Genomic DNA, 23413 nt, shown 5'->3' on the forward strand with positions numbered 1-23413 from the left:
TATTACATGTACGTTTTGTACGATATCTGCGGAATATTACTATATTGCATGTACGTTTTGTACGATATCTGCGGAATATTACTATATTACATGTACGTTTTGTACGATATCTGCGGAATATTACTATATTACATGTACGTTTTGTACGATATCTGCGGAATATTACTATATTACATGTACGTTTTGTACGATATCTGCGGAATATTACTATATTACATGTACGTTTTGTACGATATCTGCGGAATATTACTATATTACATGTACGTTTTGTACGATATCTGCGGAATATTACTATATTACATGTACGTTTTGTACGATATCTGCGGAATATTACTATATTACATGTACGTTTTGTACGATATCTGCGGAATATTACTATATTACATGTACGTTTTGTACGATATCTGCGGAATATTACTATATTACATGTACGTTTTGTACGATATCTGCGGAATATTACTATATTACATGTACGTTTTGTACGATATCTGCGGAATATTACTATATTACATGTACGTTTTGTACGATATCTGCGGAATATTACTATATTACATGTACGTTTTGTACGATATCTGCGGAACATTACTATATTACATGTACGTTTTGTACGATATCTGCGGAACATTACTATATTACATGTACGTTTTGTACGATATCTGCGGAACATTACTATATTACATGTACGTTTTGTACGATATCTGCGGAAGATTACTATATTACATGTACGTTTTGTACGATATCTGCGGAATATTACTATATTACATGTACGTTTTGTACGATATCTGCGGAATATTACTATATTACATGTACGTTTTGTACGATATCTGCGGAATTTAAATTAAAACTTACGCAAAACTCTAATCGCAGCTTGATGTAATTGGTAATCAGCCCAACAAGGTAATTTATATAGTTATAGCTTTAAGCTTTACACTGTTGTTAAATAAGAAGTAACAGTGTAATGCTTTTGGACACGAAGGGAAACACACAATTTAAAGCTTGAAATCTTCGTAAAACTAGTATAGATGGGACTCACTTTTCCTTTCTCTACTGTTTCCTCAGTTATAAGCTTTTCATCCTTCCCGCCCGTATTATTACCTTTTATGGAGCACGTTTCACTTTCTGATTAATATTTAATAGGTGACATTTTATGGGGATTAGCAAGTTTTATATCTATTACAATTTACACATTTTACATGTGTGTCACATACCTTTTATTAGTGTAACATACCTTTTACTAGTGTAACACACCTTTTACTAGTGTAACATACCTTTTACTAGTGTAACATACCTTTTATTAGTGTAACATACCTTTTATTAGTGTAACATACCTTTTCTAGTGTAACATACCTTTTACTAGTGTAACATACCTTTTATTAGTGTCACATACCTTTTATTAGTGTAACACACCTTTTACTAATGTAACATACCTTTTACTAGTGTGACATACCTTTTCTTAGTGTAACACACCTTTTACTAGTGTAACATACCTTTTACTAGTGTAACATACCTTTTATTCGTGTAACATACCTTTTACTAGTGTAACATACCTTTTACTAGTGTAACATACTTTTTACTAGTGTAACATACCTTTTACTAGTGTAACATACCTTTTACTAATGTAACATACCTTTTACTAGTGTAACATACCTTTTACTAGTGTAACATACCTTTTACTAGTGTAACATACCTTTTATTAGTGTAACATACCTTTTACTAGTGTAACATACCTTTTACTAGTGTAACATACCTTTTATTAGTGTAACATACCTTTTACTAGTGTAACATACCTTTTATTAGTGTAACATACCTTTTATTAGTGTAACATACCTTTTATTAGTGTAACATACCTTTTATTAGTGTAACATACCTTTTATTAGTGTAACATACCTTTTACTAGTGTAAGATACCTTTTACTAGTGTAACATACCCTTTACTAGTGTAACATACCTTTTACTAGTGTAACATACCTTTTACTATTGTAACATACCTTTTATTAGTGTAACATACCTTTTATTAGTGTAACATACCTTTTATTAGTGTAACATACCTTTTACTAGTGTAACATACTTTTTATTAGTGTAACATACCTTTTATTAGTGTAACATACCTTTTATTAGTGTAACATACCTTTTACTAGTGTAACATACCTTTTATTAGTGTAACATACCTTTTATTAGTGTAACATACCTTTTACTAGTGTAACATACCTTTTATTAGTGTAACATACCTTTTATTAGTGTAACATACCTTTTACTAGTGTAACATACCTTTTACTAGTGTATCATACCTTTTATTAGTGTAACATACCTTTTATTAGTGTAACATACCTTTTACTAGTGTAACATACCTTTTACTAGTGTAACATACCTTTTCTAGAACGTGCAGTGCTCTTCCTGCGTCTCACTGTAGTTTCGTCATGTGACACATCTCCTAAGTCAGAGTCTGACATGTCTTCCTCTGCAAAGGGTTCATCATGTCAGTAGTAGTAGTAGTAGTAGTATCATGTCAATACTTTTACTCTTTCAGCGAAAACATTGACCCACTTCTTAATCAATTAATTTAGCATGGTTCCGCTTGAGAGTCGGCTTTGTTTTTAAATGGAATAAGTTATGTTAATTAAACATTTTCTGAATATTTATTTCTTGTGTCCATAGGTCACATTATTGACTCGGGTATATGTCTTCATACAACTTTATTAAAAGCAGTTAGTATGACACTTAATTAGCTTGTAACAAACACCACAGAACAGTGGTGTACACACAAGGATACAGTGGTGTACCTTACTGGTACCTACCTACTGTATTTAGTCTGTATTTAGTCTGTATTTAGTCTGTACTTAGTCTTGTTGTAGCACCCTTTACTAAATAATCTTATAATATGGTTCTCGTCTACACAAATAAGGGATTCAGAAGGCTGGTAACTACACAGTGTTCAGGTACCACACTTGCAGGTACCACACTTGCAGGTACCAACCGTATTCACACTCAGAATTGAGTTTAGTCATTTTCCCAATACGAGATTGGGGACGGGTTCTATAAAAGTATAAACAACTATACAGTCTCGTGTTTCCCAAACTCCACGGTAAATCGGGGTTTTACTGTAACTACGTGTAATGCAGAATAATGGCTGTAGCACGAGTCGCTGTAGAAGTCAGTGTATAATGTACATTGTACAATGTGTACAGTGTATAATGTACATAGTACAATGTGTATTGTGTATAATGTGAATTGTGCGGAGTGCACTGTATATAATGTATAATATACAAAACATACTGTGTATAGTGCGGAAAGTACGGTGTACTGTGTACAATGTGCGGTGTATACAGTGCTACAGTGTATAATGTACAATGTGCGGTGTATATAATGCACACTGAAAGAGTGAAATTGGTTGAATTAGTGTCGGCTGTGTCTGACATTGTACGGTATCTATCTCTGCAACTCACAAATTAAATATAGTAGCTAGAATCTCTGTAGGTACATGTATTTAATAGCAGCTACAGCAAGTCATAACTAATGATGGTTTGATTGAATTACTGAAACCTTTGACGTATTATGACGTATTATGACGTAAGAGTAGCTATTACAGTACGTGCTAGTTTACAGATCATCTCATTTCCGGCTCTGTAAAACACACAAAGATGCGGACTAAGGGGGTAGACATCACATACAATAAATGTTTTGTGGGTTTAAGGGGCTATACACCTAATCTGTTCAACTCACATAATATATATATAATAACTTAACAGGACTTTCAGTGACAAATTGTGCAGAATAGCCACATTTATATACAACTTATGAAGCAACATATTATACCCTAAAATTTTCATATTCCGAATTATCAACTTTCTGTTCTTTAAATGTACTAAAGATAGTACTTTTTACCCCTGATCTTATAATCTCAGGAGTAAAGCCCCAATGTTCACGTAACCAATGTTTCAACTATTATTAATTAACTATTATTAATCAACTATCATTAATTAACTATTATTAATTTACTATTATTAATTAACTATTATTAATCAACTATTATTAATTTACTATTATTAATTAACTATAATTATTCAACTATTATTAATTTACTATTATTAATTAACTATTATTAATCAACTATTATTAATTAACTATTATTAATTTCTAAATTGCATCTGTTAAATTGTCCGCCTTATAGCTTACATTATTTCTAATAAGCTTTACTAATACAATCAGCTATGTAATTACAATCCGATTAACTAATTAATTAATTGACTTACTGTCTGTGTTGGTGTCCTGGTCGGGTTCGTAGGAGGACACTAGTCTGTGTAGCTCACTGTCTTTACCCATGAGATCGTTATATGTTCCTATAGTTCCATATTATTAGTTACATATTATTAGTTACATATTATTAGTTACATATTATTAGTTACATATTATTAGTTACATATTATTAGTTCCATATTATTAGTTACATATTATTAGTTCCATATTATTAGTTACATATTATTAGTTACATATTATTAGTTACATATTATTAGTTACATATTATTAGTTACATATTATTAGTTACATATTATTAGTTACATATCATTAGTTACATATTATTAGTTCCATATTATTAGTTCCATATTATTAGTTACATATTATTAGTTACATATTATTAGTTCCATATTATTAGTTCCATATTATTAGTTACATATTATTAGTTACATATTATTAGTTACATATTATTAGTTCCATATTATTAGTTACATATTATTAGTTACATATTATTAGTTCCATATTATTAGTTCCATATTATTAGTTCCATATTATTAGTTACATATTATTAGTTACATATTATTAGTTACATATTATTAGTTACATATTATTATAAACAATATAATCTCAACATGGAGAACGTGTGCTGTGATATAACATTACGCTTACTCATATCACCTGTGTTCCTATTCTGAAAGCCAGTATAAACTACTTTATAGTTTTAGTATAAACTACTATTTCAACTTTATAGATTTAGTATAAACTACTATTTCAACTTTATAGTTTTAGTATAAACTACAATAACTTTATAGATTTAGTATAAACTACTATAACTTTATAGTTTTAGTATAAACTACAATAACTTTATAGATTTAGTATAAACTACAATAACTTTATAGATTTAGTATAAACTACTATAACTTTATAGTTTTAGTATAAACTACTATAACTTTATAGTTTTAGTATAAACTACAATAACTTTATAGATTTAGTATAAACTACAATAACTTTATAGATTTAGTATAAACTACTATAACTTTATAGTTTTAGTATAAACTACTATAACTTTATAGTTTTAGTATAAACTACAATAACTTTATAGTTTTAGTATAAACTACTATAACTTTATAGATTTAGTATAAACTACTATAACTTTATAGTTTTAGTATAAACTACTATAACTTTATAGTTTTAGTATAAACTACAATAACTTTATAGATTTAGTATAAACTACAATAACTTTATAGATTTAGTATAAACTACTATAACTTTATAGTTTTAGTATAAACTACTATAACTTTATAGTTTTAGTATAAACTACAATAACTTTATAGTTTTAGTATAAACTACAATAACTTTATAGATTTAGTATAAACTACTATAACTTTATAGTTTTAGTATAAACTACTATAACTTTATAGTTTTAGTATAAACTACAATAACTTTATAGATTTAGTATAAACTACTATAACTTTATAGTTTTAGTATAAACTACTATAACTTTATAGTTTTAGTATAAACTACAATAACTTTATAGTTTTAGTATAAACTACTATAACTTTATAGTTTTAGTATAAACTACTATTTCAACTTTATAGTTTTAGTATAAACTACAATAACTTTATAGATTTAGTATAAACTACTATAACTTTATAGTTTTAGTATAAACTACAATAACTTTATAGATTTAGTATAAACTACAATAACTTTATAGATTTAGTATAAACTACTATAACTTTATAGTTTTAGTATAAACTCCTATAACTTTATAGTTTTAGTATAAACTACAATAACTTTATAGATTTAGTATAAACTACTATAACTTTATAGATTTAGTATAAACTACAATAACTTTATAGATTTAGTATAAACTACAATAACTTTATAGATTTAGTATAAACTACAATAACTTTATAGATTTAGTATAAACTACAATAACTTTATAGATTTAGTATAAACTACTATAACTTTATAGTTTTAGTATAAACTACAATAACTTTATAGATTTAGTATAAACTACTATAACTTTATAGTTTTAGTATAAACTACAATAACTTTATAGATTTAGTATAAACTACAATAACTTTATAGATTTAGTATAAACTACAATAACTTTATAGATTTAGTATAAACTACTATAACTTTATAGTTTTAGTATAAACTACTATAACTTTATAGTTTTAGTATAAACTACTATTTCAACTTTATAGATTTAGTATAAACTACTATTTCAACTTTATAGTTTTAGTATAAACTACAATAACTTTATAGATTTAGTATAAACTACTATAACTTTATAGTTTTAGTATAAACTACAATAACTTTATAGATTTAGTATAAACTACAATAACTTTATAGATTTAGTATAAACTACTATAACTTTATAGTTTTAGTATAAACTACTATAACTTTATAGTTTTAGTATAAACTACAATAACTTTATAGATTTAGTATAAACTACAATAACTTTATAGATTTAGTATAAACTACTATAACTTTATAGTTTTAGTATAAACTACTATAACTTTATAGTTTTAGTATAAACTACAATAACTTTATAGTTTTAGTATAAACTACTATAACTTTATAGATTTAGTATAAACTACTATAACTTTATAGTTTTAGTATAAACTACTATAACTTTATAGTTTTAGTATAAACTACAATAACTTTATAGATTTAGTATAAACTACAATAACTTTATAGATTTAGTATAAACTACTATAACTTTATAGTTTTAGTATAAACTACTATAACTTTATAGTTTTAGTATAAACTACAATAACTTTATAGTTTTAGTATAAACTACAATAACTTTATAGATTTAGTATAAACTACTATAACTTTATAGTTTTAGTATAAACTACTATAACTTTATAGTTTTAGTATAAACTACAATAACTTTATAGATTTAGTATAAACTACTATAACTTTATAGTTTTAGTATAAACTACTATAACTTTATAGTTTTAGTATAAACTACAATAACTTTATAGTTTTAGTATAAACTACTATAACTTTATAGTTTTAGTATAAACTACTATTTCAACTTTATAGTTTTAGTATAAACTACAATAACTTTATAGATTTAGTATAAACTACTATAACTTTATAGTTTTAGTATAAACTACAATAACTTTATAGATTTAGTATAAACTACAATAACTTTATAGATTTAGTATAAACTACTATAACTTTATAGTTTTAGTATAAACTACTATAACTTTATAGTTTTAGTATAAACTACAATAACTTTATAGATTTAGTATAAACTACTATAACTTTATAGATTTAGTATAAACTACAATAACTTTATAGATTTAGTATAAACTACTATAACTTTATAGTTTTAGTATAAACTACAATAACTTTATAGATTTAGTATAAACTACAATAACTTTATAGATTTAGTATAAACTACTATAACTTTATAGTTTTAGTATAAACTACTATAACTTTATAGTTTTAGTATAAACTACTATTTCAACTTTATAGTTTTAGTATAAACTACAATAACTTTATAGATTTAGTATAAACTACTATAACTTTATAGTTTTAGTATAAACTACAATAACTTTATAGATTTAGTATAAACTACAATAACTTTATAGATTTAGTATAAACTACTATAACTTTATAGTTTTAGTATAAACTACTATAACTTTATAGTTTTAGTATAAACTACAATAACTTTATAGATTTAGTATAAACTACTATAACTTTATAGATTTAGTATAAACTACAATAACTTTATAGATTTAGTATAAACTACTATAACTTTATAGTTTTAGTATAAACTACTATTTCAACTTTATAGATTTAGTATAAACTACTATTTCAACTTTATAGTTTTAGTATAAACTACAATAACTTTATAGATTTAGTATAAACTACTATAACTTTATAGTTTTAGTATAAACTACAATAACTTTATAGATTTAGTATAAACTACAATAACTTTATAGATTTAGTATAAACTACTATAACTTTATAGTTTTAGTATAAACTACTATAACTTTATAGTTTTAGTATAAACTACAATAACTTTATAGATTTAGTATAAACTACTATAACTTTATAGTTTTAGTATAAACTACTATAACTTTATAGTTTTAGTATAAACTACAATAACTTTATAGATTTAGTATAAACTACAATAACTTTATAGATTTAGTATAAACTACTATAACTTTATAGTTTTAGTATAAACTACTATAACTTTATAGTTTTAGTATAAACTACAATAACTTTATAGTTTTAGTATAAACTACTATAACTTTATAGATTTAGTATAAACTACTATAACTTTATAGTTTTAGTATAAACTACTATAACTTTATAGTTTTAGTATAAACTACAATAACTTTATAGATTTAGTATAAACTACAATAACTTTATAGATTTAGTATAAACTACTATAACTTTATAGTTTTAGTATAAACTACTATAACTTTATAGTTTTAGTATAAACTACAATAACTTTATAGTTTTAGTATAAACTACAATAACTTTATAGATTTAGTATAAACTACTATAACTTTATAGTTTTAGTATAAACTACTATAACTTTATAGTTTTAGTATAAACTACAATAACTTTATAGATTTAGTATAAACTACTATAACTTTATAGTTTTAGTATAAACTACTATAACTTTATAGTTTTAGTATAAACTACAATAACTTTATAGATTTAGTATAAACTACAATAACTTTATAGATTTAGTATAAACTACTATAACTTTATAGTTTTAGTATAAACTACTATAACTTTATAGTTTTAGTATAAACTACAATAACTTTATAGTTTTAGTATAAACTACTATAACTTTATAGTTTTAGTATAAACTACTATAACTTTATAGTTTTAGTATAAACTACAATAACTTTATAGATTTAGTATAAACTACAATAACTTTATAGATTTAGTATAAACTACTATAACTTTATAGTTTTAGTATAAACTACTATAACTTTATAGTTTTAGTATAAACTACAATAACTTTATAGATTTAGTATAAACTACAATAACTTCATAGATTTAGTATAAACTACTATAACTTTATAGTTTTAGTATAAACTACTATAACTTTATAGTTTTAGTATAAACTACAATAACTTTATAGATTTAGTATAAACTACTATAACTTTATAGTTTTAGTATAAACTACTATAACTTTATAGTTTTAGTATAAACTACAATAACTTTATAGATTTAGTATAAACTACAATAACTTTATAGATTTAGTATAAACTACTATAACTTTATAGTTTTAGTATAAACTACTATAACTTTATAGTTTTAGTATAAACTACAATAACTTTATAGTTTTAGTATAAACTACTATAACTTTATAGTTTTAGTATAAACTACTATAACTTTATAGTTTTAGTATAAACTACAATAACTTTATAGATTTAGTATAAACTACAATAACTTTATAGATTTAGTATAAACTACTATAACTTTATAGTTTTAGTATAAACTACTATAACTTTATAGTTTTAGTATAAACTACAATAACTTTATAGATTTAGTATAAACTACAATAACTTTATAGATTTAGTATAAACTACTATAACTTTATAGTTTTAGTATAAACTACTATAACTTTATAGTTTTAGTATAAACTACAATAACTTTATAGTTTTAGTATAAACTACTATAACTTTATAGTTTTAGTATAAACTACTATAACTTTATAGTTTTAGTATAAACTATGTTAACCTTGTTCTAGAACCTGCCCATCCTTCAGCAATACCACGTGATCTACTTCCGGCAGGACTGATAACTTGTGCGTTACTAAGATCCTCGTCTGGGTGGGAATGTTATGATACGTTATCAAGTACAGACTGGTTCATAATTTAGTGTTCTTAAATTAACTTTAACGAATATCTTCTAAATTTTAAAATTATATTTAAAGTTGCAATTCAAAGAGCTGTCAGGAATATCATAATACTACTATTGATTAATTAGTTCATGCAGTAATTCTAACCCCCTAAGAAAATAAGTAACGCGACATCAAGATATTAAAAATAAAGACTAACCTTATTATTGATCATTCCGTTAGGTCCGATAACTTTTTCAAAGAGATGTTTTCCCACGTGCGCGTCAACAGCAGATAAAGGATCGTCGAATATGTAGATATCATTCTTGTTGTATATTGCACGTGCAAGTGAGACGCGCTGCTTCTGTCCACCACTTAGGTTAATGCCCTGTGTGGAGAGGTATGTATAACAGGTATGTATAAGGTATGTATAAGGTATGTATATGAGGTATGTAGAAGAGGTATGTAGAAGAGGTATGTATAAGGTATGTATATGAGGTATGTATAAGCGTGGGTGATTTTGGGGACTGTAGTTCTGAGATTTCATTGGTGGATATTAAAATTATGCAATCTGATTGGTCAAAGAACCTTACGGCTCACATTAGATAGTAAATTACGGGGTTCTTTTGCGATAGTCAAAACGCGACAACTAGCGCTGGATGGCGACAACTAGCGCTATCCAGCGCTAGTTGTCGCCATCCAGCGCTAGTTGTCGCTATCCAGCGCTGGATAACGCTGGCCAGCGCAAAATATATTTGTTCGACAATTGTCGCTATCCAGCGCTAGTTGTCGCCATCCAGCGCTAGTTGTCGCCATCCAGCGCTGGTTGTCGCTATCCAGCGCTAGTTGTCGCTGGCTATGCGACACTGTCGCACGCGATAGTTTGCGATGGCCAGCGCAACTGGCCATCGCAGAAAACAGTTTGATAAATAGCGCGCTGGCCAGCGCTGGCTAGCGCTGGATAGCGACAACTAGCGCTGGATGGCGACAACTAGCGCTGGCCAGCGCTTGTTGTCGCTATCCAGCGCTAGCTAGCGCTGGCCAGCGCTGGCCAGCGCTATCCAGCGCTAACCAGCGCAAAGTATCAATTTTTGATAAATTTCGATAAATTTTCGATAATTTTCGCGACAAATAGCGCTGGATAGCGACAACTAGCGCTGGCCAGCGCTAGCCAGCGCTATCCAGCGCTAACCAGCGCTAGCCAGCGCTAGCCAGCGCTGGCCATCGCTGGCCAGCGCAATGTATCAAAATCATATACTTGCGATATTACTCGTCAGCCAGCGCTGGCCAGCGCTAACCAGCGCAATGTATCAAAATCAAATACTTGCGATATTACTCGTCAGCCAGCGCTGGCCAGCGCTAACCAGCGCTAGCCAGCGCTATCCAGCGCTAGCCAGCGCTGGCCAGCGCTAGCCAACGCTAGCCAGCGCTAGCCAGCGCTGGCCAGCGCAATGTATCAAAATCATATACTTGCGATATTACTCGTCAGCTAGCGCTGGCCAGCGCTATCCAGCGCTAACCAGCGCTGGCCAGCGCTATCCACATCCAACGCTATCCAGCGCTATCCAGCGCTAACCAGCGCTGGCCAGCGCTAGCCAACGCTAGCCAGCGCTATCCAGCGCTAACCAGCGCTGGCCAGCGCTAGCCAACGCTAGCCAGCGCTAGCCAGCGCTGGCCAGCGCAATGTATCAAAATCATATACTTGCGATATTACTCGTCAGCCAGCGCTGGCCAGCGCTAACCAGCGCTGGCCAGCGCTAACCAGCGCTAACCAGCGCTAACCAGCGCTGGCCAGTGCTGGCCAGCGCTATCCAGCGCTAACCATCGCTAGCCAGCGCTAGCCAGCGCTGGCCAGCGCAATGCATCAAAATCATATACTTGCAATATTACTTGTCAACCACAAACCAGCGCTAGGTAGTGCAAGTTATAAAAATCAAATATTTGCGATATTAATCGATGGCTAGCGCTGGTTAGTGCTGGCCAGTGCAATATACCAAAATCAAATATTAGCGATATCATTTATCGTCAGCTGACTGACACTGACTGACCAGCGCAATATATTTGCGATATTTCTTGTCAGCTTAACGCGGGTGATACTCGTTAAATTGGAAATATTTTTTCAAATCCAAGTCCAACTCGGTGCGCATTTATATGTAAAGGAACGGTAATAAACGTACATCTACAATCGTCAGCTAGCGTTGGCTTACTAGCTGGGCGGAGCTCAACTTACTGGGCGGCGCTCAGCCTGTCATTCCGCGGGATCTCTATTCTATGTTTATCTCTATTCTATGTTTATAAACATAGTAGCCTGGGGTCCCTAGGTAAAGCTCAATTTGTCATTTGGCCTCATTCCTATTTTCTGTGTTTATGAAGATGATAGCCTGCGGTCCCCAGTATGTGGCTCAGTATGCAATACACAGCTATATTAGCAGACTTTACTCAACGCGCTAAATTCTATTACATATATATTATGCGCGGCTCTCTTTTCGATCGTGAATCCTAGTAAGGTCAGGAAACCTTATTGGATGCACAAAATGATCATAGTGCAAATAAACTTCGGCTAACTGCTAACTAAGCAGCAGTTTCTTTGCACTATAGTTAACGGGTGATACTCTTAAAATATCTGTTCCAACTCGGCGCGCGTCCAGCCTGGTAGGTTGTTAACCTACAAGTGCACGTGCGTAAAACAACCCCAGTTACTACGGTTACAATGAAAATTCCTATTTCTCATCTAATTTGCACGTGGGCGGTCGTACATACATTTTACATTCTACATAAATAATTCTTTGAATTATAGTAGAGACTAGAAAGCCCGTGGTAACAGGGACGAAGCTAATAGTATTCTTTGAAAGAAAGTTTTAATCGCATCAAAAAATATCCATCCTAACCGAAGATACAGCCGATTTAAATATAAAACACTTTAAACACAACATAGTAACAACAAAACCGATCAAAATGACGTTAAAACAATCTTTGCACGTGCACGTGCGCATTAAAACACCGTTGCTATGGAACGTTTTGGTTGTTACCTAAATTCATATTTTTCGTTTGTTTTGCACGTGGGTGGTCGTACATACAGACATTCTACATCAGAAATAATTCTCTGAATTATAGTAGAGATTAGGGTCATCATTTGGAAACCCCCTCAGCTATCTCAGATAGTATCTGATTACGTAATATGTGAACGACCCTTTATACTAATTTTACTGGGCCATGCTCAGCCTGTCTGCTGTCATTTCGCCTAATCTCTATTCGGGATATGTTTATGATTAATATGAACATAATATTTTGAGGTCCCCAGGTAAGCTAATTTGTAATTGATCCTAGCTAGCGCTAACAGTAACTGCGCGCCGACGAGTGATATCGCAAATATTTAAAACCAATACTTTGAGATGGGGATCGATCACATATAACGTAATCAGCTGAGGGGGAGGGGGTTTCTGGCCAGTGCTGGCTAGCGTTGGCTAGCGCTGGTTAGTGCTAGCCAGCGCTGGCTGACGAGTAATATCGCAAGTTTATGATTTTGATACATTGCGCTGGCCAGCGCTAGCTGACGAGTAATATCGCAAGTATATGATTTTGATACATTGCGCTGGCCAGCGCTGGCTAGCGCTGGCCAGCGCTGGCTGACGGGTAATATCGCAAGTATATGATTTTGATACATTGCGCTGGTTAGCGCTGGCCAGCGCTGGCTGACGAGTAATATCGCAAGTATATGATTTTGATACATTGCGCTGGCCAGCGCTGGCCAGCGCAATACTTTGAGATGGGGATCGATCACATATAACGTAATCAGCTGAGGGGGAGGGGGTTTCTGGCCAGTGCTGGCCAGCGATGGCCAGCGCTGGCTAGCGCTGGCTAGCGCTGGCCAGCGCTGGCCAGCGCTGGATAGCGCTGGATAGCGCTGGCCAGCGCTGGATAGCGCTGGATAGCGCTGGCCAGCGCTGGTTAGCGCTGGCTAGCGTTGGCTAGCGCTGGCCAGCGCTGGCTAGCGCTGGATAGCGCTGGCTAGCGCTGGTTAGCGCTAGCTGACGAATAATATCGCAAAAATGTTGCGCTGGCTATCGATGGCCAGCGCTGGCTATCGCTTAGCGCTGGCCAGCGCTGGCCAGCGCTAGTTGTCGCTATCCAGCGCTATTTGTCGCGAAAATTATCGAAAATTTATCGAAATTTATCAAAAATTGATACTTTGCGCTGGTTAGCGCTGGATAGCGCTGGCCAGCGCTGGCCAGCGCTAGCTAGCGCTGGATAGCGACAACAAGCGCTGGCCAGCGCTAGTTGTCGCCATCCAGCGCTAGTTGTCGCTATCCAGCGCTAGCCAGCGCTGGCCAGCGCGCTATTTATCAAACTGTTTTCTGCGATGGCCAGTTGCGCTGGCCATCGCAAACTATCGCGTGCGACAGTGTCGCATAGCCAGCGACAACTAGCGCTGGATAGCGACAACCAGCGCTGGATGGCGACAACTAGCGCTGGATGGCGACAACTAGCGCTGGATAGCGACAATTGTCGAACAAATATATTTTGCGCTGGCCAGCGTTATCCAGCGCTGGATAGCGACAACTAGCGCTGGATGGCGACAACTAGCGCTGGATAGCGCTAGTTGTCGCCATCCAGCGCTAGTTGTCGCGTTTTGACTATCGCAAAAGAACCAATTACGGGACAAATATATATCTAAACATTCTGCAATTTAAAGAATCTCTCTGTAAAGTTTGTTTAAGAAGAGTAGCAGATATTGCACGTTTTGAGTAAACTTGGTAGTATTTCATTCTTATCTTACTATCACTTTATTGAGGTATCATGTTATCGTTTACTTATGGACAGTGCTTTAATTACACGAACAAATATTGAACAATTAATCAATTCATACGGTTATCTGAGTCTATAAAAATGGTCGCAAAATTAATTATTGCACGCAGTTATAAACACTAATCTAATTAAGTTTTATATTTCTAATATCATTTAGTTTTATCTACTTAATAATATCTAGAATGTGCACCTAATCATGTTTCATCTCATTTTAAAGAGGTATTGAATAAAATGATAAACAGTAAACTGCACAGTAGTACAGTGCGCTTCTCATCCCACATAGCTGATACGATGTTGTAAATTAATATGCGTATATTTACACTTCCTAATCCCTAGAGGATAAGGCAATACTAATACATGTAATAACTACAAGGTAGGTAATGGTACAGGGGAGGGGTGTACAGCAGTACAGCAACAGTTTGTCGGTCACGTGGTCACGTGGTCACCGATCAACGTCACGCGATATTTGTTAAAATGTAATAAAAGTCACGTGATGATTTTGTTAAAATGTAATAAAAGTTCTCTATGTTCAATTTCAGATTTTGAAGATTTGACAGCCATTGCTCTTGATAGAGTTACATGTCTACATCTTTTGAGACAGCTGCCAATAAAGTTCTTAGGATTGTTGTTTTCAGATATTTTGAACTTAGATATGGTTTATAATAATAATTAATAATATTAATAATAATAATAATTAATAATATTAATAATAACAATAATTTAATAAAGTACCTTCTCTCCAATCTCAGTATTGTCTCCATTAGGAAGTATCTGAAGGTCAGTCTCCAGAGCACAGCTCGTTATTACTTCCTTATAATAACACTTGTTCCAAGCAGCCCCAAATAGGATGTTGTTTTTTAGGGAGTCGTTTAGAACCCAGGATACTTGGGGTACGTAGCTTACTGAACCCTGCCAATAGGGAACATTATAATAACCCAGGATACTTGGGGTACGTAGCTTACTGAACCCTGCCAATAGGGAACATTATAATAACCCAGGATACTTGGGGTACGTAGCTTACTGAACCCTGCCAATAGGGAACATTATAATAACCCAGGATACTTGGGGTACGTAGCTTACTGAACCCTGTCAATAGGGAACATTATAATAACCCAGGATATTTTGGGTGCGTAGCTTACTGAACCCTGACAATAGGGAACATTATAATAACCCAGGATACTTGGGGTACGTAGCTTACTGAACTCTGCCAATAGGGAACATTATAATAACCCAGGAAACTTGGGGTACGTAGCTTACTGAACCCTGCCAATAGAAAACATTATAATAACCCAGGATACTTGGGGTACGTAGCTTACTGAACCCTGCCAATAGGGAACATTATAATAACCCAGGAAACTTGGGGTACGTAGCTTACTGAACCCTGCCAATAGAAAACATTATAATAACCCAGGATACTTGGGGTACGTAGCTTATTGAACCCTGCCAATAGAAAACATTATAATAACCCAGGATACTTGGGGTACGTAGCTTACTGAACCCTGCCAATAGAAAACATTATAATAACCCAGGATACTTGGGGTACGTAGCTTACTGAACCCTGCCAATAGGGAACATTATAATAACCCAGGATATTTGGGGTACGTAGCTTACTGACCCTGCCAATAGGGAACATTATAATAACCCAGGAATCTTGGGGTACGTGGCTTACTGAACCCTGCCAATAGGGAACATTATAATAACCCAGGATATTTGGGGTACGTAGCTTACTGACCCTGCCAATAGGGAACATTAGAATAACCCAGGATATTTGGGGTACGTAGCTTACTGAACCCTGCCAATAGGGAACTTTATAATAACCCAGGATACTTGGGGTACGTAGCTAACTGAACCCTGCCAATAGGGAACATTATAATAACCCAGGATATTTGAGGTACGTAGCTTACTGAACCCTGCCAATAGGGAACATTATAATAACCCAGGATACTTGGGGTACGTAGCTTACTGAACCCTGCCAATAGGGAACATTATAATAACCCAGGAAACTTGGGGTACGTAGCTTACTGAACCCTGCCAATAGGGAACATTATAATAACCCAGGATATTTGGGGTACGTAGCTAACTGAACCCTGCCAATAGGGAACATTATAATAACCCAGGAAACTTGGGGTACGTAGCTTACTGAACCCTGCCAATAGGGAACATTATAATAACCCAGGATATTTGGGGTACGTACCTTACTGAACCCTGCCAATAGGGAACATTATAATAACCCAGGATACTTGGGGTACGTAGCTTACTGAACCCTGCCAATAGGGAACATTATAATAACCCAGGATACTTGGGGTACGTAGCTTACTGAACCCTGCCAATATGGAACATTATAAAATCCCATGATATTTGAGGTACGAAGCTTACTGAACCCTGCCAATAGGGAACGTTATAATAACCCAGGATATTTGGGGTACGTAGCTAACTGAACCCTGCCAATAGGGAACATTATAATAACCCAGGATACTTGGGGTACGTAGCTTACTGAACCCTGCCAATAGGGAACATTATAATAACCCAGAATATTTGGGGTACGTAGCTAACTGAACCCTGCCAATAGGGAACATTATAATAACCCAGGATATTTGGGGTACGTAGCTAACTGAACCCTGCCAATAGAAAACATTATAATAACCCAGGATACTTGGGGTACGTAGCTAACTGAACCCTGCCAATAGGGAACATTATAATAACCCAGGATACTTGGGGTACGTAGCTTACTGAACCCTGCCAATAGGGAACATTATAATAACCCAGGATATTTGGGGTACGTAGCTTACTGAACCCTGCCAATATTTATATTTGATTGTAATTAATGATTTTAAGGCGTTAGTGCCGAGTAATGCCTTCGGGTAGTGCTCCTCAATCAATCAATCAGGGAACGTTATAATAACCCAGGATATTTGGGGTACGTTTATAACTCACATTTAAGTACACTTCACCCTCCATTTTGTCCATTTCACCCAACATAGCTGAGACCAGGGAGGATTTGCCGGATCCTACAGCTCCCACTATAGCTACTAGTTTACCCCGCGGGATTGTAACGTTTATACTGAGATTGTAGGATTTGATTAGTAACTTATATGGAACTTCAACTATATAATTACGACCAAGACGACACAACATAAACATAATACACATATAACACTTGACTACACATACCACGTGACTACATATAACACGTGACTACACATAACACGTGACTACACATAACACGTGACTACACATAACACGTGACTACACATAACACGTGACTACACATAACACGTGACTACACATAACACGTGACTACACATAACACGTGACTACACATAACACGTGACTACACATAACACGTGACTACACATAACACGTGACTACACATAACACGTGACTACACATAACACGTGACTACACATAACACGTGACTACACATAACAGGTGACTACACATAACACCTGACTACACATAACACGTGACTACACATAACACTTGACTACACATAACACGTGACTACACATAACACGTGACTACACATAACACCTGACTACACATAACACCTGACTACACATAACACGTGACTACACATAACACGTGACTACACATAACACGTGACTACACATAACACCTGACTACACATAACACGTGACTACACATAACAGGTGACTACACATAACACGTGACTTCACATAACACGTGACTTCACATAACACGTGACTTCACATAACACGTGACTACACATAACACCTGACTACACATAACACGTGACTACACATAACACCTGACTACACATAACACGTGACTACACATAACACGTGACTTCACATAACACGTGACTACACATAACACGTGACTACACATAACACGTGACTGCTCACTTATCCAAGGTGACAGTGTTGACTTCATCCTTCATGTCCCAGGAGAACTTGCCCCCTTTGATCTGTGCAGCAGTAGGAGAGTCCGCCTCCCCACTTATAACAGCTTCCTCCTCCAGCTCCGTCAGGTTCAGGAATGTCTTGATACGAACTATACTTACTCTTGCCTGTATTTAATGGGAAACCTTTTATTATAAGTTTTTTATTTTAAATTCTTTAATAAATCTGCTGTTATTAGCGAGGAAGAACATATCTGTGGAATTAAATTATTTAAAGTTAGAACTTAATTTTCAATAATTGGTTTTATAAGATACTAGTATCTGAACCTGTATAAGTTGTGTAATCATGTTAGGCAACATAACTAGAGGAAAGCGGAGAATGTTGAAGAGCGTGAGAGAAACAAAAGCCTTCTCTGATGTCAGATTGTTACCTAGCAGACTGTAACACAGGAAAGATAGGAGAGACACCTGCAGTGATATTTACTTTACTTCAGATCATGTGATCAGATCACGTGTTTCATTACATTCCATACTTGTTAGTTGTGATATAATGGTATTCCATTCCATACTTGTTAGTTGTGATATAATGGTATTACATACGGTACTTGTTAGTTGTGATATAATGGTATTGAAAAGTTTTAATACTAACAAGTATAGGTGAACAGGTCCACATAAAGGTTATGATAATACCAAACTTTATGCGACTCTTCATTGCCCCCAACTCTTGAGACCTTATACCGTCCACCTCCTGAAATACAGTGGAGATGAGACCTTATACCGTCCACCTCCTGTAATATAGTGGAGATGAGACCTTATACCGTCCACCTCCTGAAATATAGTGGAGATGAGACCTTATACCGTCCACCTCCTGAGATATAGTGGAGATGAGACCTTATACCGTCCACCTCCTGAAATATAGTGGAGATGAGACCTTATACCGTCCACCTCCTGAAATATAGTGGAGATGAGACCTTATACCGTCCACCTCCTGAAATATAGTGGAGATGAGACCTTATACCGTCCACCTCCTGAAATATAGTGGAGATGAGACCTTATACCGTCCACCTCCTGTAATATAGTGGAGATGAGACCTTATACCGTCCACCTCCTGAGATATAGTGGAGATGAGACCTTATACCGTCCACCTCCTGAAATATAGTGGAGATGAGACCTTATACCGTCCACCTCCTGTAATATAGTGGAGATGAGACCTTATACCGTCCACCTCCTGAAATATAGTGGAGATGAGACCTTATACCGTCCACCTCCTGTAATATAGTGGAGATGAGACCTTATACCGTCCACCTCCTGAAATATAATACAGCGGAGATAGTATTCAAACAATATATAGTAACTAATTACAACACTACAAATCTATTACATCTATTGAGAATTATGTAATGTAACGTGATGGAAATATTTTAAGCGGGCATATCCTGTCCAAACCCAGGATGCACGACACGAATAATTCGTTATAACTTTGTATGAAAAGCATTTTAATAGATAATATCACAATGACCCTATACAAAAGTAAAAATCTGAGTTTAAAAACCCCTTAAAAACTGAGAAACATTTATAAAAAACCTTTACAGTAAAAGTAGCCAAATGACATTTATAATGTATCAGGTTCAAACAAAGTTTAAATAGATGACCTTCAAAATAACGTGACTTTGGAGGATATAATATTAGTGAGCTTCCTGACCTCCCCCCCCCCCCCCACCCCCCCCCCCCCCCCCCCTTCCTAGCTATATCTCCTTCATTATGTCTTTAGTAAGTGTCTCTAATAGACTTATTAAAGCTCCTCTGTTTAAACTAGAATATAGTTACCTTGAGGAAGGAATCCTCCCAACCGTACAGTTTAATAACTTTTATCCCATCTAAAACTTCATTTGTCTTCTTCACTCGCTGATCAGTTATCTTCATAATAGTTCGCTGAGGAGTAAACACGTGCATTAAGAGGGAAGATGTGTTCACACAATATCACGTGACGTCACAAGAATCACGTGACGTCACAAGAATCACGTGACGTCACAAGAATCACGTGACGTAACCATTATTATATACCGCGTGGTGGGACCCACCTGAAAGCCGTGCATTTTGCCCATAAGGACAGAGTTAAAAGGTAACATGATGATAGTGACACTGATCCCAACAAAAGTGCTAGCTCCCAGCTCCTGGTACAACAGGTACATAGCTAGGATAATCTGCAGTGGAGCTGACCATATCATGTTGATGTAGGTGAAGATTTCCTGGGGGAGAAGCAAGTATGTAAAGTATGTCAAGTATGTCAAGTATGTAATAGTTGTACTTAAATCTTAATGAAATATTATGTACTTTTAGTTGTAAACATCCTTTTTTTAATTTTCACGTATTATGTGTTAGAGATGATGGAGACGAACAAGTAGAAAAAAAACTACCCCTGCCCCCCCCCCCCCCCCCCCCCCGGCCCCCTTGATAATAATAATTGTTTTAATTACCTGAAACTTCTGAGCATCAACCTGCATTAGGTTTATCATCTGACCAAGCTGGGAACTCTTCTGACTAGCGTTGTTCAGTAAGAGGGCCTAATTGCAGGGGTTACCAATCTTTAGAAATTAATTAATAATTCAATCTACTAATAAAATTATTAAAGGCTTGACTATCTTCTGACTGATTGGAAACCGAATTAGAACTAAGAAGTCTAGGAATATAATGTGATATTGTAGAAATCAATAAATTGACAAGTCACAATATCGGTCGGATTTCACTTAACTGTCACAGTTAGAACTGTGCAAAAGTATAAACTTGGTCAATCTAATGACGAAAGAAAATTACAAAACATTATTGGAGAGGGTGAAGCGAACACACTTAAACTTAATTAACGTATAATAGAAAGAAACATTGTGGAAGATTTTTGAATAGAAGCTTTTCTGCCGTTTCCTTGACCAAAATTTGACAGTTTTGACTGAATTTTTGACCAGTGACCAATCAGTGAGGTCACTGTGAGTAAGTGTTTACCTTTCTGTAGATAGCCGCTACCAGAGCAACCCTTATCTTCATTCCTGTGTTTATCGCTCTGTCAAAATACGCCTGATTGGGTATGAACACTTCATATAATTATAACCCGAATACATTTATTAACCCAAATAATTGATCTAAAACACTTTCGGTCCAATTATTATAGATAATTGGCATAATAATGATAATTGGCATAATTGGCATAATAAATAGCAGTTTTATGTCTAATTATCTACTGGCCGTTTGGTCAATGAATTATAAACTATATTCTTAGCCAGGCATTCTATTGCTAAAATTTAAATACCGACGATATGATTGTAAGTGTAAATTAAGTTGGTTATATTTATATATATTTATTATATTGTATATTTATATATATTTATATATATTTATTATATTAACTACCTGTATACAGATGGTTTGAAGGAGGAGTGAAACTAACATCAACACGCAGAACACTATACCGTATGTAACTCCCAACTTATCCGGCTCTTGACTAGAGAGAGGTGGTTTAGGTTATATTGTGTTCTTGAGCTCTTTAATTTTAAATATAATCTTAGATTTAAATCAATTTTAAATTAGTTTTTAATCAGTTATTAATTAATAGTGTATAATATAAAATAGTTAGCAGACTACATGATTTAACACAAGTTTATCAGTTAAAGGGGGCAAGGTTTTTTATGGAACTCTTCTCGAAATCGACTTTTTGGTTGTTTCTATAGAGGGGAGTAATATCTGTCAGTTTGGTCTCATCGAAAAATATCGTTATCGCTGGTCAAAAGTCAGCGCTTAACTGTATTGCGCAAGCGATTTTCAAGTGCATCCTTGCCATAACCCGAGATATCTGTTCCAACCCCTAACCCTAAGTTAATTCAAAATGCTGAGCAGAAGGAAGTATCTTACTGGAACACTATCTTAGTAAAGGAATGATGATTTATAATTAAATATTGTATAATTGTATAATTATATAATTGTATTATTAAATATTGTACTGTAATCAAATTTCCATAATCTAAACTTGAGCAACAATTAATAATTCAGCATATTTGACGATTAAACTTGCCTAACACAGGTTGCTCCATTGTTACTGTTACAACTAGAAAGATAAAACATTATCACAGTTCATTTTCTCCTCTTAGCAGACTGAATATGAACTTATCAAGACCTCCAAAAGATTCAATGATTAATAATATTATTTACTTACTTCTCCGTTAAAATGTAAAAGATGAGTTGCTTGAGAATGAGAGGGGGTACGAAAGTTAGAATGTCGTTTGCCAGTTTCAAGAGAACGATTGACAAGATGGTCTTCCAGTTGAACTTCACCAGCGACCAAATTAGGTTCCCTCGATTTGGACAGCCTGTTGTACCTCTGAGAAGATATTATAATGTAATAAAAAACTACGGAGATGGCCGAATATAATAAGTAGTTTATGATATAACAACATATAAATGTTATAATTTATGCAAACACGTTCTTCAAAATTTGAAAAAGTTCAAAGATACAATTTTACTAATTAAGCACTAAAAATCAAACTGACTTTGGGCAAGGTTTGGAGCCGGTCCATGATGTATAAAAGTTATCAATGATTGTTTGAGTTTTTGAGTGATTTGGAACATGGTATAAATCTTTGTCCTCCAGCGGTCTTCTAAATCCTTTCCAAATGATCCTGAGATTGGTTTAGTTATGAG

The 23413-nt window shown here is 33.7% G+C and overlaps 1 protein-coding gene across 2 annotated transcripts in view; it reads right to left on the bottom strand.

Moving 5' to 3' along the window:
• LOC134824381 (multidrug resistance-associated protein 1-like) overlaps positions 1 to 23413 on the bottom strand; it is a 96322-nt gene that overhangs the window by 37863 nt on the left and 35046 nt on the right. For both annotated transcript variants that reach the window (XM_063836280.1, XM_063836281.1), the window contains 17 exons: positions 23263 to 23391; positions 22929 to 23093; positions 22130 to 22220; positions 21725 to 21796; positions 21205 to 21291; positions 20809 to 20976; positions 20555 to 20659; positions 19377 to 19475; positions 19055 to 19195; positions 18732 to 18895; positions 17800 to 17926; positions 15598 to 15774; positions 10280 to 10447; positions 9960 to 10047; positions 4250 to 4336; positions 2368 to 2457; positions 1034 to 1119 (listed from right to left, as the gene is read on the bottom strand). In XM_063836280.1, the coding sequence (XP_063692350.1) occupies positions 1034 to 1119; positions 2368 to 2457; positions 4250 to 4336; positions 9960 to 10047; positions 10280 to 10447; positions 15598 to 15774; positions 17800 to 17926; positions 18732 to 18895; positions 19055 to 19195; positions 19377 to 19475; positions 20555 to 20659; positions 20809 to 20976; positions 21205 to 21291; positions 21725 to 21796; positions 22130 to 22220; positions 22929 to 23093; positions 23263 to 23391 (2044 nt within the window). The remainder of the gene's footprint in view (positions 1 to 1033; positions 1120 to 2367; positions 2458 to 4249; positions 4337 to 9959; positions 10048 to 10279; positions 10448 to 15597; positions 15775 to 17799; positions 17927 to 18731; positions 18896 to 19054; positions 19196 to 19376; positions 19476 to 20554; positions 20660 to 20808; positions 20977 to 21204; positions 21292 to 21724; positions 21797 to 22129; positions 22221 to 22928; positions 23094 to 23262; positions 23392 to 23413) is intronic.

Source organism: Bolinopsis microptera, chromosome 12 (assembly GCF_026151205.1).
Source record: "Bolinopsis microptera isolate Bmic1 chromosome 12, MBARI_Bmic_1.0, whole genome shotgun sequence".
NCBI lineage: Eukaryota > Metazoa > Ctenophora > Tentaculata > Lobata > Bolinopsidae > Bolinopsis > Bolinopsis microptera.